This window comes from Eurytemora carolleeae, unplaced genomic scaffold (genome assembly GCF_000591075.1).
Source record: "Eurytemora carolleeae unplaced genomic scaffold, Eaff_2.0 scaffold1480, whole genome shotgun sequence".
NCBI classification, from domain to species: Eukaryota; Metazoa; Arthropoda; class Copepoda; order Calanoida; family Temoridae; genus Eurytemora; species Eurytemora carolleeae.
In genome coordinates this window covers 93,742-108,789 of record NW_019402171.1, presented here as the reverse complement: position 1 = coordinate 108,789, position 15,048 = coordinate 93,742, and the positions used below count along the sequence as shown (strand labels likewise).

The 15,048-nt window shown below is 32.3% G+C and overlaps 1 protein-coding gene across 2 annotated transcripts in view; it reads right to left on the bottom strand.

Moving 5' to 3' along the window:
- Positions 1–14,016, bottom strand: part of LOC111718080 (myosin-2 heavy chain) — a 29,595-nt gene extending 15,579 nt beyond the window's left edge. The window contains exons 1-10 of one of the 2 annotated variants that reach the window (XM_023493574.1): positions 13,870–14,016; positions 12,354–12,425; positions 9,140–9,232; positions 6,656–6,716; positions 6,212–6,278; positions 4,791–4,903; positions 3,595–3,656; positions 2,341–2,450; positions 2,139–2,211; positions 935–991 (exon numbers count right to left, since the gene is read on the bottom strand). In XM_023493574.1, coding sequence (XP_023349342.1) covers positions 935–991; positions 2,139–2,211; positions 2,341–2,450; positions 3,595–3,656; positions 4,791–4,903; positions 6,212–6,278; positions 6,656–6,716; positions 9,140–9,232; positions 12,354–12,425 — 708 coding nt within the window. In that variant the 5' untranslated portion in view covers positions 13,870–14,016. The remainder of the gene's footprint in view (positions 1–934; positions 992–2,138; positions 2,212–2,340; positions 2,451–3,594; positions 3,657–4,790; positions 4,904–6,211; positions 6,279–6,655; positions 6,717–9,139; positions 9,233–12,353; positions 12,426–13,869) is intronic. The other variant, XM_023493575.1, reaches the window with a different exon arrangement.
- Between the last annotated feature and the right edge of the window lie 1,032 nt (positions 14,017–15,048).

The following is a 15,048-nucleotide window of genomic DNA, read 5'->3' as shown; positions in this document are numbered from 1 at the left end:
AAACTTTAATTTTCGAATCTCTATTTTTCTGCAACCTAATGGTGTAAATAGGGTTGTTAATCGTTTTTGAAAACGATCGTTTTTTGTTTCGTTTTCAAAAACGATCGTTTCGTTTTCGGAAAAAAACGATCGTTTTTAAAAACGACCCACTCGTTTTGAACTTTTAGAAAACGAATAGCGATCGTTTTTTTAAACGATCGTTTTTATCAAAACGATTTGCGACCGTTTTTTATACGATTGTTTTTAAAAAAACGATCGTTTTTGAAAAAACGATCGTTTTTGAAAAAAAAATTTATTGACAATTATGTTAACGATCGTTAACGAAGGGTCGTCGTTAACGATCGTTAACGAAGGGTCGTCGTTAACGATCGTTAACAAAAGGTCGTCGTTAACGATCGTTAATCGTTAACGAAGGGTCGTCGTTAACGATCGTTAACGAAACGACGAATTTTATAAAAACGGTTATTTTGAAAAACGATCGTTTTTAAAAACGAGCGTTTTGAAAAACGATCGTTTTAAAAACAACCATTTTTAAAAAACGAACTTTTTAAAAAAACGATCGTTTTTAAAAACGATCGTTTCGTTTTCGATTTTTCGTCGTCGTTTTCATAACGAAACGATCGTTTTTCTGAAAAATGAAAACGTTAACATCCCTAGGTGTAAACCTTTCATGTTTCAAACTTTGCTTATTAAATCTAGGAAAAATGTACAGTTTGAAATATTTAAGGTCTACAAAATTAAAATTAAAATATTCTGATTTATGGCTTGGAGGCAGATAGAATATTTCCTCTTTTTGCCTGGCTTTAGCACAAATATACAGTTTGTGTTTGTGGCAAGTAATTAATTCTTTTCTCTATGTCATGGAAGCATGTAGCACATTTCCGATCTTTGGTTTAGGACGAAAAAATGACGACAACATTTTGCTTCTTTTTACCTGGCCGCAGTTTCTTCTCAGTTCTCCAATAATATCTGTCATCTTCTCAATCTCAACCTAAACATTCAAATTCAATTTTAAAGGGACTGTAAGCGTAAATTCGATTGGCCCTTTATGATGACAATGGCCGATTTAAAAGTTTTTTCTGATAAAAACTAGAATTTAAAAACTGGTATTTCCGTTTGTGATTTCTCTGAAAATGTGACTTGCGCATTTCTTGCATTTATAAGATAGGTTGGAAATATCATTGAACTAAACATTTTTTGAATGAAAAAAATACGTAATGTTTTACATTTCTGATCATATTAAGGTTGCGTACCGTTGTAAATCGGACATTACCATCTTTGGAGTGTCACTTGAAATTATGCAAACAGTTTATTTCCAGGAAACAAGAATTTTCTTTATTGTCCCTATTTTCCCTGCTTCCACATTGAATGAAATTTTTATAAAAAATAACTAGTTCAACAAATGTTTTTTCTATTGATCCAATTTTGCATTTAACTATGGAAATTTGTTTGTCATATTTATATATAAGACTAGATTTTGCCAATGAGGACAATGAAAGGGAAAATGCAGAAACAATTAGTTTTGCAAAACTAAACACAAAGGGCTTTTTTCAGATTCTCGAGTACGGATTGCCGGATGCAATAGATTTGCTTCATGAACCCGGATCAATTAATTGAAAAATATGTTATTGAACAGTTTTCAGAATTCCTCGTTTTTAAGGAATCAAATTATAACAAATAATTGAATTGTATTGTGTCGTGTGCCACGTGGATTTAACGGTTCTGTAAATATTCTGTGTTGTGTGCGAGGTAAGTATATAACCAGTCCACCCAGAACTAACCGGAGTGAGAAGCATTCGGTTTCTTTTATTTGAAATCAAACGTGTTTTGGTCTATAATTCAACACTCTTTAAACTTACAGATTTATTTATTTTATACTTTTTTATTCAAAATATAAAATTATTTCAGAAAAAGGCTATAAAATTATGTACAAGGGGTCAAATTGTGATCAAAAGTCACATCTTTCTGAAATATTTACAGAACCGTTAAATCCACGTGAGTCAGAAGCTATTTATTCTATACATATATTCATGACAGGCTCGTCTGGTAAATTTTTATCCAATAAAGTTGAAACGGCTGAACCGATGTGGCTAAAATTGTGGCCCAAAGGACAAGTAAATGAAGTACTTAATCTTCACCTTTAATTCATCTTGCTCCAGCTTTTTTTCCTCAACTATATTCTTGTAAGTATTCCGCTCCTCCTTTAATCGTCTAAATCATTATCATTATTTTTATCATCATCATCATTATCATCATTATCATCATTATCATCATTATCATCATTATCATCATTATCATCATTATCATCATTATCATCATTATCAGGATTATCATCATTACCTTGCTAGTGCCTTATATTTATCTTTTTCTGTCGTCTTCTCAATAGATCCATCCTTGTCATTGGCTTTCTCTAATTCTTTCTCCATTTCCTTTATTTTCTGCTCCGACTCCTAACAAGTAAACAAGGATTAAACTATGATGACTTTAAAAAAAAAAATAACATGGGATTAATTAAAACCTGTCGTCTAATTTATGAAACTATACAAAACATCTTTAAATGCAATAATTTATGTTATCTTTCTTTCCCATTTTAGAATGGCCCCGTGCAATTAGGTTTGCACCATACCTTTTAAACCTAAACAGGCATTTGGCGCCCCCTCCCCCTTTTGATGAATAGTAATTTAAAGGATTTTTTTATATTTGTTTCTAACATTAAATATTTTTTTTATTTTTTTGACCCATTTTTTGGCATTTTTTTCCATCCTCCCTAGCACCCAAACTAATAAGTTATCGGTCTATTTTTTTTCTTTGAGCTGGCCATAAAAAAATGGGCTATGAACATGCATCTAAACCTATACCTATTCTCTAAGGTTTTTTTTCTAGGGGGTGGGGCCGCCAAACGCCCCCCAGGCTATACATAGATTCAGACCCCCCAGCCTTTATAGGGTTAATGTCCCATTTCATAAGCAACAAGATCCGGACACCCCAGGCAAAAACGGAAAATCACCAAACATTAACAACAACATACGTACAGAAATGCTCAAATAATTATACTGTGTTTTTTATGCAGATTTTTTATGAATGATATATACTTTGGAGAGAAAAAACTCAGCAGGAGCGGTTGAGATCTAGCCTAGACTCTACACAGTTCAGAATAAGAAATACCCCTATTTCTTAAATTTACAATTTGTCCAACCGCTAAATCGCACTTTTTCTGTCACATTTTTAACAAATGAAATATAATTTTTCTTGAAAAACGTGTTTGCTTTCAACCACTGATTTTCAGATGTTTTTAGCAACTTTTTGCTTTCAACCGCTGGTTTCAAGATTTTTCAGCAACTTTTTTGCTTTCAACTGTTTTAAGATTTTCAGCAAGTTTTTTGCTTTCAACCGCTGGTTTTCAGATTTTTCAGAAACTTTTTTGATTTCAACCGCTGGTTTAAAGATTTGTCAGCCATTTTTTGCACAGATTTTTAAGAGAAAACATATTTATTATTTTATCTATTGCGTAATTTCTAGCAATGGCGACTTGTATTTTGTTTTATTCTGGTTATACAGGAAAAACTAAAATAGTAATTGGAGAAAATAATTTACCTTTAGTTGGTTCTCGTAGGATTTAACAAGGTGTTCTATCTCCTCCTCTCTACCCATCAGATCTTAACATTAATGGGACTGTAGGCATAATTTAAAGTTTAAATAGGGTATTTCCGATTCACTCTTTAACCCTAAACAGGCTGGGAGGGGGGCGTTTGGCGCCCCCTTTAGTTTTTTACCCTAGCACTCTCATTTTTGATACTGTCACCGTGAAAGAATTTTTTTTTATGCATAGATGTATAGGTGTAAAAAAATCTAAAATAGCCCATCACTTTTTATGACTAAAGCTACAGATCTAAAAACTATATTTTTTAAAAGCCCTTGAAAAATAAAAGTAGAAACATGTGTCACACTTTGATATTTGTTTTAAACAAAAAAATATCGTTTTGCCCTTTTTTGACCTTTTTTTGCATTTTTTTCAAACCTCCCTAGCACCTAATCTACAAAAGTTATCGATATAATTTTTTTTTCAATGAGCTGGACCTGAAAATTTGGGCTATGAACATCCATTTCAACCCTATACCTATTCTCTATAAAAGCCTTATTCTAGGGGGGAGAGGGGGGGGGTGGCCGCCCCCCCCAGGCTTTAAAGGGTTAAACCTTAATCAAAAGAAGGCTTATAAGATATATCCGTAGTGAATAAGCCAAGCTTAAAAATTTAGTCTACAGTTTCTAGCTCTAATAACAATTATATTCTGTAATCAAGCCTAGTTTTATAAAACAGATTATCTTTTAGTCTCATTCAGATTTCAGAAAAGTAGGATTAACTTAACGAAAAATATTAATATCACATGATAAGATATTGAATTTGATGCTGAAGGTACAAAATGCTTGGTTTAAAAGGATCGTTTACTTATTTGCATATTTTCAGGGAGATTTATTACCGTATTAGATATCGATATTCATTAGCATTTGTCTTACGTTTTTTCGATAACTGTGGTCGGAGAAAGAGCCAATTTATCGTTCAGCTGTTCGGCACAAACACACAATCTCGTTTGTTTAGCAACTGCAGAATCAACGTTTATTCAGTATAATTTTAAAAAAAAAATAGAAAATTTATTCAACAGTTTTGAAAAAAAAATATCTTAACAATATTGTCTATAAAATGGTGTCACATCTTTGTGCCGCGGACTTCTGAACATAACCAAGCAAGTGAACTGTTCCTTTAAATCCGTGTTTTTGAATAAGCATCTTACCATTGACGGGTCTAGCACTGATCAGAGACTCGTTTTCCGTCCTGAGTGCAACATTCTCAGAACTCAACATTTTTATCGTTTCCGTCATACTCCTTAGTTTCGTCACAAGCTCCCTGAAATTATAATTATTTAAAACAATCACTAAAACTCCGGTTTACTGAATTGTCGGACCGACTTTTAAGCAGCCAGAGCAAGCTGTATAGTACACGTATAACAGACCAAATACGGTAAAACTAAATCATCTTTAATGAGAGTAATGTGATAAAGATAATTAATTCACTTCATTTTTAAAATTTAAAAACTTTATAATTAAAAAAATATTTTATTTTTGCGCAAACCGGGTTTTCATTGAAATAGTTGTTAAATGGAAACTGGAGCAATTATAATAACTCAGACTAACTAAGTATTTATGATTTATTTTCAGTGCCAAAATCCCGAATCCCGAAAAATTATAAATAATTCATAAAAGGAATAAGATTAAAATAAATTCTAACCCCCCCCCCCTCCCCCCCAATAACAAGTAACGCAATTCAAGTATTTAAGTACGGGTTGAAGTATTTAAAAAATTACACAAGTCAGTAGACAATGGCTAGAGTTTTATTAATCACGTCCCCTAATTGGATAATAAAACTTAATTACTCTTTAGATCTCTTCAATGTTTCGTCTAATAACGGCAAAATTTCACAAAAGATGATTTTCAAATTTGCTTCAAGTCTGTTGGAAACTGAATATAAAAATCATTTTAATTACAAATGTTAAAAGGGAGTGTTTGCGAAAAAATTGAAAGGGGATACATAGTCTAAATCCGAATCAAATTTGAATTTGATTGCTACTAGTTTTACTTTTATTTCAAAGTGGGAAAACCATAAATAATCCAGTTATTTCTATAGATCCTTTAAATAATTCAATATATAAATCTGGATTTAAATGAAGTTAAAATATCATAATATTTGTTATCCTGTGTTTCGTTGACAGCTTGTTTTTATGACTGAAACTGGATTTTCAAAAAAAAATTTTAAATATTAAAATATCGTCTTCGCTTTTTAAAATCCTCGAAGACGCAGGAATTACTTATAAAAAGTTACACTCGCATCATAAAAAGCTAAAAATAATAAGTTACCAACATTCTAATGGTCCGAAATAATTCCGGAATTTATGTATTGTAATATTTAAAGAATAAGAGGCAGAATTTAAAGAATTTGAGCCGCGGCTTAAATTTAAGACGCGGCTCAAATATGGTTGGTTACACTTAAAATGGTATTCAATGTTTCAAGATTTAAGCCGGAGCTCTATTGAAACCGGTTTTTGGCAGATTTGAGACGTGGCTCAAATTCATTAAATTCGGACACAGTTCTAACTAATAATTGATAAAATTACGGTTTGAGATGCAGTAAAAAAGTTATTCATGTATATATATATACCTGTTTAAGCTAGGTTTGCTTGATAAAGCATTAATACTTCCAGATCGACTTCCCATACCTCCAATCCCTAAAAAAAAATTGTCCTTTCAGCTTTTTCTTGGTCTCTGCTCTTAATTTGTCCAGTAATTTGAAAAACACATTCTGGAAACTAAATTTACGATTGAATGCATAAATAAAGCCTAACAACACCGCGTGTTAAATCTCAAGTTGTGCATTCTATCACGTCAAACTAAAGTAAATTCCACGTATGTTTTCTATCATAACTTTTTGTATCGTAGATCTATTGACAAGAACAAAAATGTTTTGAATTTCTAATATGTAACCAAATAAATTCTTTCTCATATCTGTGCACAAAATCAAAACTTGAGGATTTACGAGGTAACAAAGTCTCAGTAATAATATTACAAAATGATATTACCTGGTAACCCTGATAAATGTTATTACCTGGTAACCCTGATAAACTGCCAGATCTTGACATTCCTCCCTTCACACATAATCCTCCCTCCTACAATATTGTAAATTAGAAATTCGAGGCTCTTCGTGCCCAAATTCGTAGCGGTATTTTTAACAAAAATTAACGCACAGATCCCTTTTACGCGGTAACAAAGTCTAAAAGCTACCCGGATTACAAACTGAAGATATCGGTGTGCCAATTTTGAAATGTGCAGGTCTACCAAAGGTACCAAGGGTACGAAATTGGTCGTTTTTTATTGTTATTATTGAATAAAACCACAGAATATACATTAAAATGTTTACTTTGACAATTAATTTTTTTATCGTATCTCACCATATCCCCCTTTTCCTTCTAAAACTCCGTTAACCTTGATACTTTCCCTTTCATTTCCCCTGAATCGTCCGTCTACCCCTTGCTATAGTTGCCCAGGGGTTTCTAGGTAAAGAACACATTATATCCCAGTCTATTCAATATTAGCCGCGCAACCGGAAATTACAAATTTCTCAAAACATAAATAAACCCGGCTCAATGCCATTTATATATATTTATCTTTATATAAAACATGATTTATAAAGTATAAATGACAAGAATTGGCTAATTAAAGGCAGCACACGCGTCGGTACATAGAATGAAGGGGTGGGGGGGGGAGGAGAGGTAAAGGGAGGTGGGAGGGGTCTGAGATTGCACACTTCTGTGAATTATAAAGAAATACATAATAATACAGGGTGTCCCACATCATATTAGACCGAGAATGGGTCTAAATTACGATTTTCGGGACTAATTAGAACATTTAATTAGAATGAATCATTTTGAAAAAATAATATAAGGCTTATATAAGGATTTTCTTGCGGAAAATGATAAGTTTTTCGAGTATTAAAGGTTTATTTGGGTGTTAAAGATTGGAGATAATCTAATATGATATGGGACGCTCTGTATGTTCCATGTTTACGTGAAAACTTGATTTATAAGTGATATTACATGAACAATGAATGAATCTGAATTTATTGTGAAAATGTCCTGAGGCATTTAAAATATATTTTGTGGTCATCAGGGGATTCATTATTCCACTCCCCGCCATACGACTATACAAGGGAATGAAAAAGACATCCTATAACATATAGAGTTACCCAAAAAGGATGAGACTGTAAAGACGACAAATTTAATCTTCTAATGACTTTTTTTATGATTTGGCAAAAAAGTTTTCAGATGCAGTAGCAGATAGTTTTCTCTAGTTTCATACTTTGTGGTAGACCCTGCATATCTGGTATATACTGCAGCGTCAATGTATGTTAAAAAAGGGAATTGTAAAGAAAGGTAAAATATCTCATCAGAGCTTTACGTTTTTCTTTTTACTTTTGTCCTTTCCCGAACTGTTACAAAACTAGAACTCAAGAAATGTTTGAAAACAAGTTTTTAGTAAGATAAGATTTGAATGATTTAGTAGAAGAGTTTTTCTATTAGAAAATAGCAAACTTAATATGTTTAACTTTTTAGTGTTAAAGATTATATGTTTAAATTTTTGTGTTTAAGATGGTATTTTTAAAATTTTGGTGTTTAAGATGATATGTTTAAATTGTTTTATGAAACCAAATAACGCATACAAATAATTGATTTAATTTTATAATGGAACAATTTGACTTTACTGACGATAGAAATTCTATAAATATCTAGATTTATGGAGATTTTATGGAACTAATTACACTCTTTAATTTATAATTTTATAATACATATATCTTTGCAACCGTATATCGTAACCATCTGATATTTCAAACTAACAATTTTGCTAATCTAAATTTAAAACATCGATCGTTTACACAATCAAGTTGAAAAATTGCAATTTGAAACGAATGGGTGTATGTTTCTTGAAAAATAATTCCCCCTCCGGACTCTACCTTTTTTAAAATCTTTATCCCCAAAATTTAGCCATGTTTTTCAAGGTTTTATTAATTGAATTGTCGAAAATAAATGTGTTATAAGGGGAAAAGTATTTAAATAGATAATAATTTATTTTGATTTAGGAGGACAGAGGGGCGGCTGTCAACAATTCTCGCAGCGAAAGGGTGCGTGCTTTCTACTCAACAAGAAAGAAGCTTGAAATGGATTGAGCCAAGTAATGATGACGAAGAGAGGAATGGTGGACAAGCAGGGAGAGTCTATGGTTGCCAGCTAAATGTACCTATATGTATCCAATCCGGGCTTACAAATGATTGGGAGCAATGAGTGTGATGTTTCCTGTCTGTACGGCACCCGGGCCTCATTCCAGTATATCAGAAGAATTCCTGCACTTTACTATTCTCAGGCCTAAGAAGCCTTTAGGCAGCTGGAATCTTGTCAACCCTCTTCTCAGTATGAATGAAGAGTGGATGGATGAATATAAGAAAATATGCCCAATTTTTTCATTTTTTACCCCAGACCTTCAAGAATACTCAAAACTTTACACCCCTGACGAATTATCAGTTTGATATAATCATTACCTCATCACTACTACTTCGGTTAATCTCCTTAGTCCTGAGGAGCTCCTGTCTGGTTCTACTCAGGGCCTTCTTTAGCTCGTTCACCTCACGCAGCTAGATATAAGATAGATAGATCGATGGATTGAGAGATAGATAGATAGATAGATAGATAGATAGACGGATAGATTGATGTTTGGTTGTCAGATCATAACTCATGAATCCCTGGGTCGATTGTCTGATTTTTTTTGAGGAGAACTCTGTATAACAACGGGAAAGTTAGTAGTACATGATTTAACTAAGTATAAACTAGTATAGGTACAATATGGTTCATTAAGGTTTTAGCAGTTAAGAGTAAAGAGTAAAAATGGCAAATAGGAAAATAATTGTATTTAAACCAATGAATGTACTTGAATATTCTAACACAAGGAAATTAAACCAGGAAACCCATAGATTTGTTTACAAGGTAAGTGTACTGCTTCCGGGGGAAATATAAACAACTTTACTGAGCAGCACTAGTTTGTTTACATTACTTCAAGAAACTGCAGTACACTTTTTATGTAGAATGATGGTTCCTGGTTTCGTTCCTCGGCCTATCTAGACAAATATGTACATGGTGGTTCCTGGGAAATGTTTCTTGTTTATCTAGTCTAGTTTGACAAAGGTATGATAGTTCCCGGTTTTTTTTCCAGGGTCTATCTGAGTCTAGCGAGACAATTATGCACATGGTGGTTCCTGGTAAAAGTTTCTTGTTTATATAGTCTAGCTAGACAAAGATATGATAGTTTCTGGTTTATGTTCCTGGGTCTATCTGAGACTAGCTAGACAAAGATAAGATGATTTATGGTGTATTTTCCTTGGTCTATCTGAGACTAGCTAGACAAAGATATGATGGTTCCTGGTTTATGATCCTAGGTCTATCTGAGACTAGCTAGACAAAGATATGATGGTTCCTCGGTTTATGTTCCTTAGTCTATCTGAGACTAGTTAAACAAAGATATGGTGGTTCCTGGTTTATGTTCCTTGGTCTATCTGAGACTAGCTAGACAAATTTGATATGATGGTTTCTGGTTTAAGTTCCTGGGTCTATCTAAGACTAGCTAGACAAAGATATGATGATTTGTGGTGTATTTTCCTTGGTCTATCTGAGACTAGCTAGACAAAGATATGATGGTTCCTGGTTTATGTTCCTGGGCCTATCTGAGACTAGCTAGACAAAGATATGATGGTTCCTGGTTTATTTGGTGTATCTGAGACCAACTAGACAAAGATATGACGATTTATGGTATATTTTCCTTGGTCTATCTGAGTCAAGTTTCTATATACATAAAGTAGTAATCTATGTTGGTTCGTTTGTATTTTCGATCATAACTCATGAACCCTTTGACGATTTGCATCAAATTTTGATTGGGGAACTCGGGAGAACCACGGAAATGTTCTTAGTCTATGGTTTAAAAGTTTAAGTTGAGTAGGTCGACTTTTGTAAAAAAAAAAACTTAGTTTCCAGTCAAAGCTGGGTTCCTGCTCTAGTGCATTCATAAAAGATTAAAAGAAGAAAGAATAGATCATTAAACAAGTTTCAACATAAACCATAGCTTGTCTTCTCAACTGAACCTAAGGCAAAGTTTCATATGAAATTACCGTCATTAACATTTGCAATACGAGTTAAAGCTGGCTCTGGGTATTTACAAGCTTGAATCCCCCCCTCTTCCCCCTCCTAATTCTCTGCCACCTCCTCCCCCCCCATCCCTTAACCAATTTACCCTACTGATTATGACACGAAATTATCTTTTATAATGATGAAGAATTCTAAATGTCCCATTAATTTTAAAGGCTATACAAATGTTTTCAAAATTTAGAACTTTAAAGAGACTATGAACGTAGTTTTAAGTGACTCTTTCTTAAAATGCAGGGTAATTTACGATTTATAAAGGTACTTTCAAGAGCTTATGATAGACAACTAGAAAGTCCAAAATAAAATTTTATTTTATTTTTCGTCGGTGAAAGTGAGCAAACACAAGGGCCTGTTAAAAGATGCCAAAAAAAGTAAATTTTCATAAGACATTACAGAAAAATGAGATTTGTTTGGAATTATTATTCATGTTCCAAAAATTGATTTTGATATTGACATTATATAGGCCTGGTAGACAATAGATTGACATAATATAGGCCTGGTAGACAACAGGTTGACATTATATAGGCCTGGTAGACAACAGGTTTTACATTATATAGGCCTGGTAGACAACAGGTTGACATTATATAGGCCTGGTAGACAACAGGTTGACATTTTATAGGCCTGGTAGACTAAAGTAGACTACAAAGGTTAATAATAATACAAGCCTAGAAGATACCACAAGTTTATTATTTTATAATAGACTTTCACAGGTTGATGATTATATTCTCTTAGTAAACTATACAAATTATTTAGGTTTGTCATAAATCATAAAAATCATCCTTCATTGTCCATTCGATCGAGATGATTTTGAGAATCAGTTTTTTAAAAAAATCATTCAATAACCATGCGACGAAAAATGTAACAAAAATTGAATGTTTAGGAACATATTTATCAATAGAAATTTGTCAATAAATCAATGTTAGAATCAATTATTTCCTTTTCATCACTATTTTGAATTTGTTTTTCTTCACAAATTTGTTCATAGATTTCTTCAAATTCTTTAAATGTCGTCTTTTCAATATAAATTGCAGGAAATCTACAGAAAATTTGTGTGAACACTGATACATGACAGGTACTAATAGCTGAATAAGATTAGTTATTTTCGATGATAAGAGTTAATTTTATTTTTTTCAATCTGTTACTGAACAACTTATTAGTTTACTGTCGAATTTTTAAAAACCCGACTCCCTCCAAATGAATTTTAAAGATTGAATTTGTACTCTTTGTGAACAAATATGCACCGTAAAAACGTCTAAAAGGTCTCAAATAAATCCTAAACAATTTGTCTACAATACTAAATCCTCAGTTCAACTACCATACACTCCCTTTAGGTCTATATTGACTCAGTGAGTCAGTATGTTTAATGCACATATCGGGATTTCCAACATATATATTCAAATTGAAAATTTCTCAATTACTCTCACTCAGATTGCAATTACCGTTAAGTAAATTGAAATTACAATCAAGCAGATTGCAATTACAATAAAGCAGATTTTAATTACAATCAAGCCTATTGCAATTGCAATCATGTGGATTGCAATTATTTATATTATTTTTTATTACCTGTTCTTCTCTTTCTACTTTTGGTCTTGGTAAACTGGACTGTAAATTCCTTCCTACTCCTTCCCTTCCCATACATATTAGAATTAGAAATAATAATTATTTGAAAAACATTGTATTTATTTACATTAAATTTCTAGCTATCTAAAAATTTGAAGTTTTCAAAAAAAAACTTACATATGTGCTATAAAGGTTTTTGGTAAAAAATACAAGCATTTATGATGTCATTTGTAAAGTAAATATAGAAACAGTAATTTTTACTTCTAACTGTTTTGTACAATTCCTAGAACAAAAGAGGTTTACAGAAAAATTACAAATGTATTTTTCCTAAAAGAATCTGAACAGAAACTAAAACATCGAAATGGCAGTAATTTCACAACTACAGTCGAGGAATATTTTACATGTGTTTACAATCTTTGTTATTATTTTGCCAAAGCTAATTCCTATTGGATCTCATATGTTACAGCAAAACGTGTACATAAACGCTATACCCTCACCTTCAGCTTACTTCTATTGAGTTTAATCAAGCTACTTTACATCAAATATAAATAGTTTATTTTTTATATCATTTTTTTATAAAAGAAAAAACCGATATTTACTAAACAAGCAGGTGTATTGGATAACTACAGGGTATCACATTAAGATTTTCCTTTACATTTTATTCGAAAATACACTGCTGAAAAATCTCACATTTTTTAGTAATCTAATTATCGATAGCATTTTTTATTAAACGACCGTTTTGTTTAAAGTTAGGACAGAGTGATGGAATTATCTCACAAACTTTTACTTTCCCAACGTCAATGTTTTTCCATTAGAATTTTCGTTATTTTGTCATTTTTTGGTAGATTTTAATATTTGAATATTACTATTAATAGTGAAGCTATGTCACTGCAAACTAGACAGATGGAGAAAGTCAAATTTATGCAACATTTATACTGGTACATAGTGGTACATACTGGTACATACTGGTACAACATACTGGTACAACTTTACGATCCTGTAGCTACTCTAGTTATGCACTGCTTAAAAAACTAGTTGAATCAGAGCTGAAAACTTTAGAATGAGATATCCTTAATCGCAATTACTTAATCTGAGTATCCAATGGACAAACTTTTGATTTTCTTCTTAAACCTTTTTTTTGGGATAAAAGTATAGAGAAAAATTTAAAACTGTTTTTTTAAAGTTTGAGAGTCCCTCCCGCTTTTGTATATAATCTTAAAGGCGCGCAAAATTTCAAATTTATCGGCTTCATATATGCGACTGTGATTGGTTGAATTGTATCACTTTTCAGGATATAAGTACAAGATTAGGTTAGTCTCGATATTGAGAAAAAGAGAGGATCAAGCATTAATCTCAATATCCACCATTCTAAAAATTTCAGCTCCGGTTACAAATCAGAAATTTAAAACATTTTTGTTCTTTACAATAGCTCTTCCATGAGAGGAGTCATGATTGAAAACACAAAAAATTTAAATTTAACGCACACTAGACTTTAGTTCAACGTGGTGTAAGATCTGTACCTGAATTTTAATTTCCAATATTGATGTTCAAATATTGAAGCAGAAAGAGTTTAAGAACATCACATTCACCTTATCATGCACATTTGTATAACTCCTCTGCAAAAGAGGATTAAACGTTAACTAAAAATTTGTCCGGCGCCCAACCGGCGCTTAGCTAGGGGACCAGGGTGGCGCCTGTCAAACCTCAAGCAAATGAACGCAGTATTAGATAACTAAGTGTACCATATGATCGAAACTAGATTCAAGTTTAAGGTTATGCGCGCAGACACACGCACACTATTACATGAGTATACAGGGTGTCCCAATAAAAGTGACGACATTTATGTCGTCTTTGATCTGTGAGGCATTGTTAAGTAAACAAAATTTTTGTACTATTCCAGTTTTTAGTTTTGGAAATTCCCAAATGTGGTAAACCATCTTTACCCCCTCAACATTTATGGAGACTTTTATTTCCACGTTTATTGTAAATAATCTAATAATACTCGCATTTTTAAAATCAAGTAGCAACAAATATACAAATATAGAATACTTTACTTAATCTTAGCTTTTTCTTCCTATACCAAAAATAAACGAATACACTATTTGTAAACCTTTCATATTTTTTGTAGACACCCGATTAATTTTGACACACGGCTTCAAGAGGAGAGTAAATCACAGGGAAAATTTAACGATACAATTTTTATTTGTGAGAAGCTAGGGGAGCCTCAGGGCTTGATGTCCACATATGTACACCCATTGTAATTTCGCCTAGTTACATCATATATCTATTGTTCAGACCAAGGAATTACGCGGGAAGGGAGACAATTTAGAAATTACGAAAAGAATCGATAAATTAAATCAAAACTACGAGAAAAATTATAATTGATAATTAGATTTTGAATAGGGAGGACTCAAGAACATTGTTTTTAACTAAAACTTTCATTTTTGATTTATATAGTAGTATCAATGAAGTATGATTAATTGATTATATTTAATTTATATTTGATATAATATATACATATATACATATCTATATTATACGAAAAAAACGTCTTAGACAAGTGAATAGGTATTTTGTAATGATATTGATACGTGTCTCTTATATTTTCTTACTATACCATAACCAATGAAGCCCTTCCTGTCAGGCGCGCAACTAGACATTTGGTTAGGGGGGGGCTAGGCCTAGGGGGAAATATTTC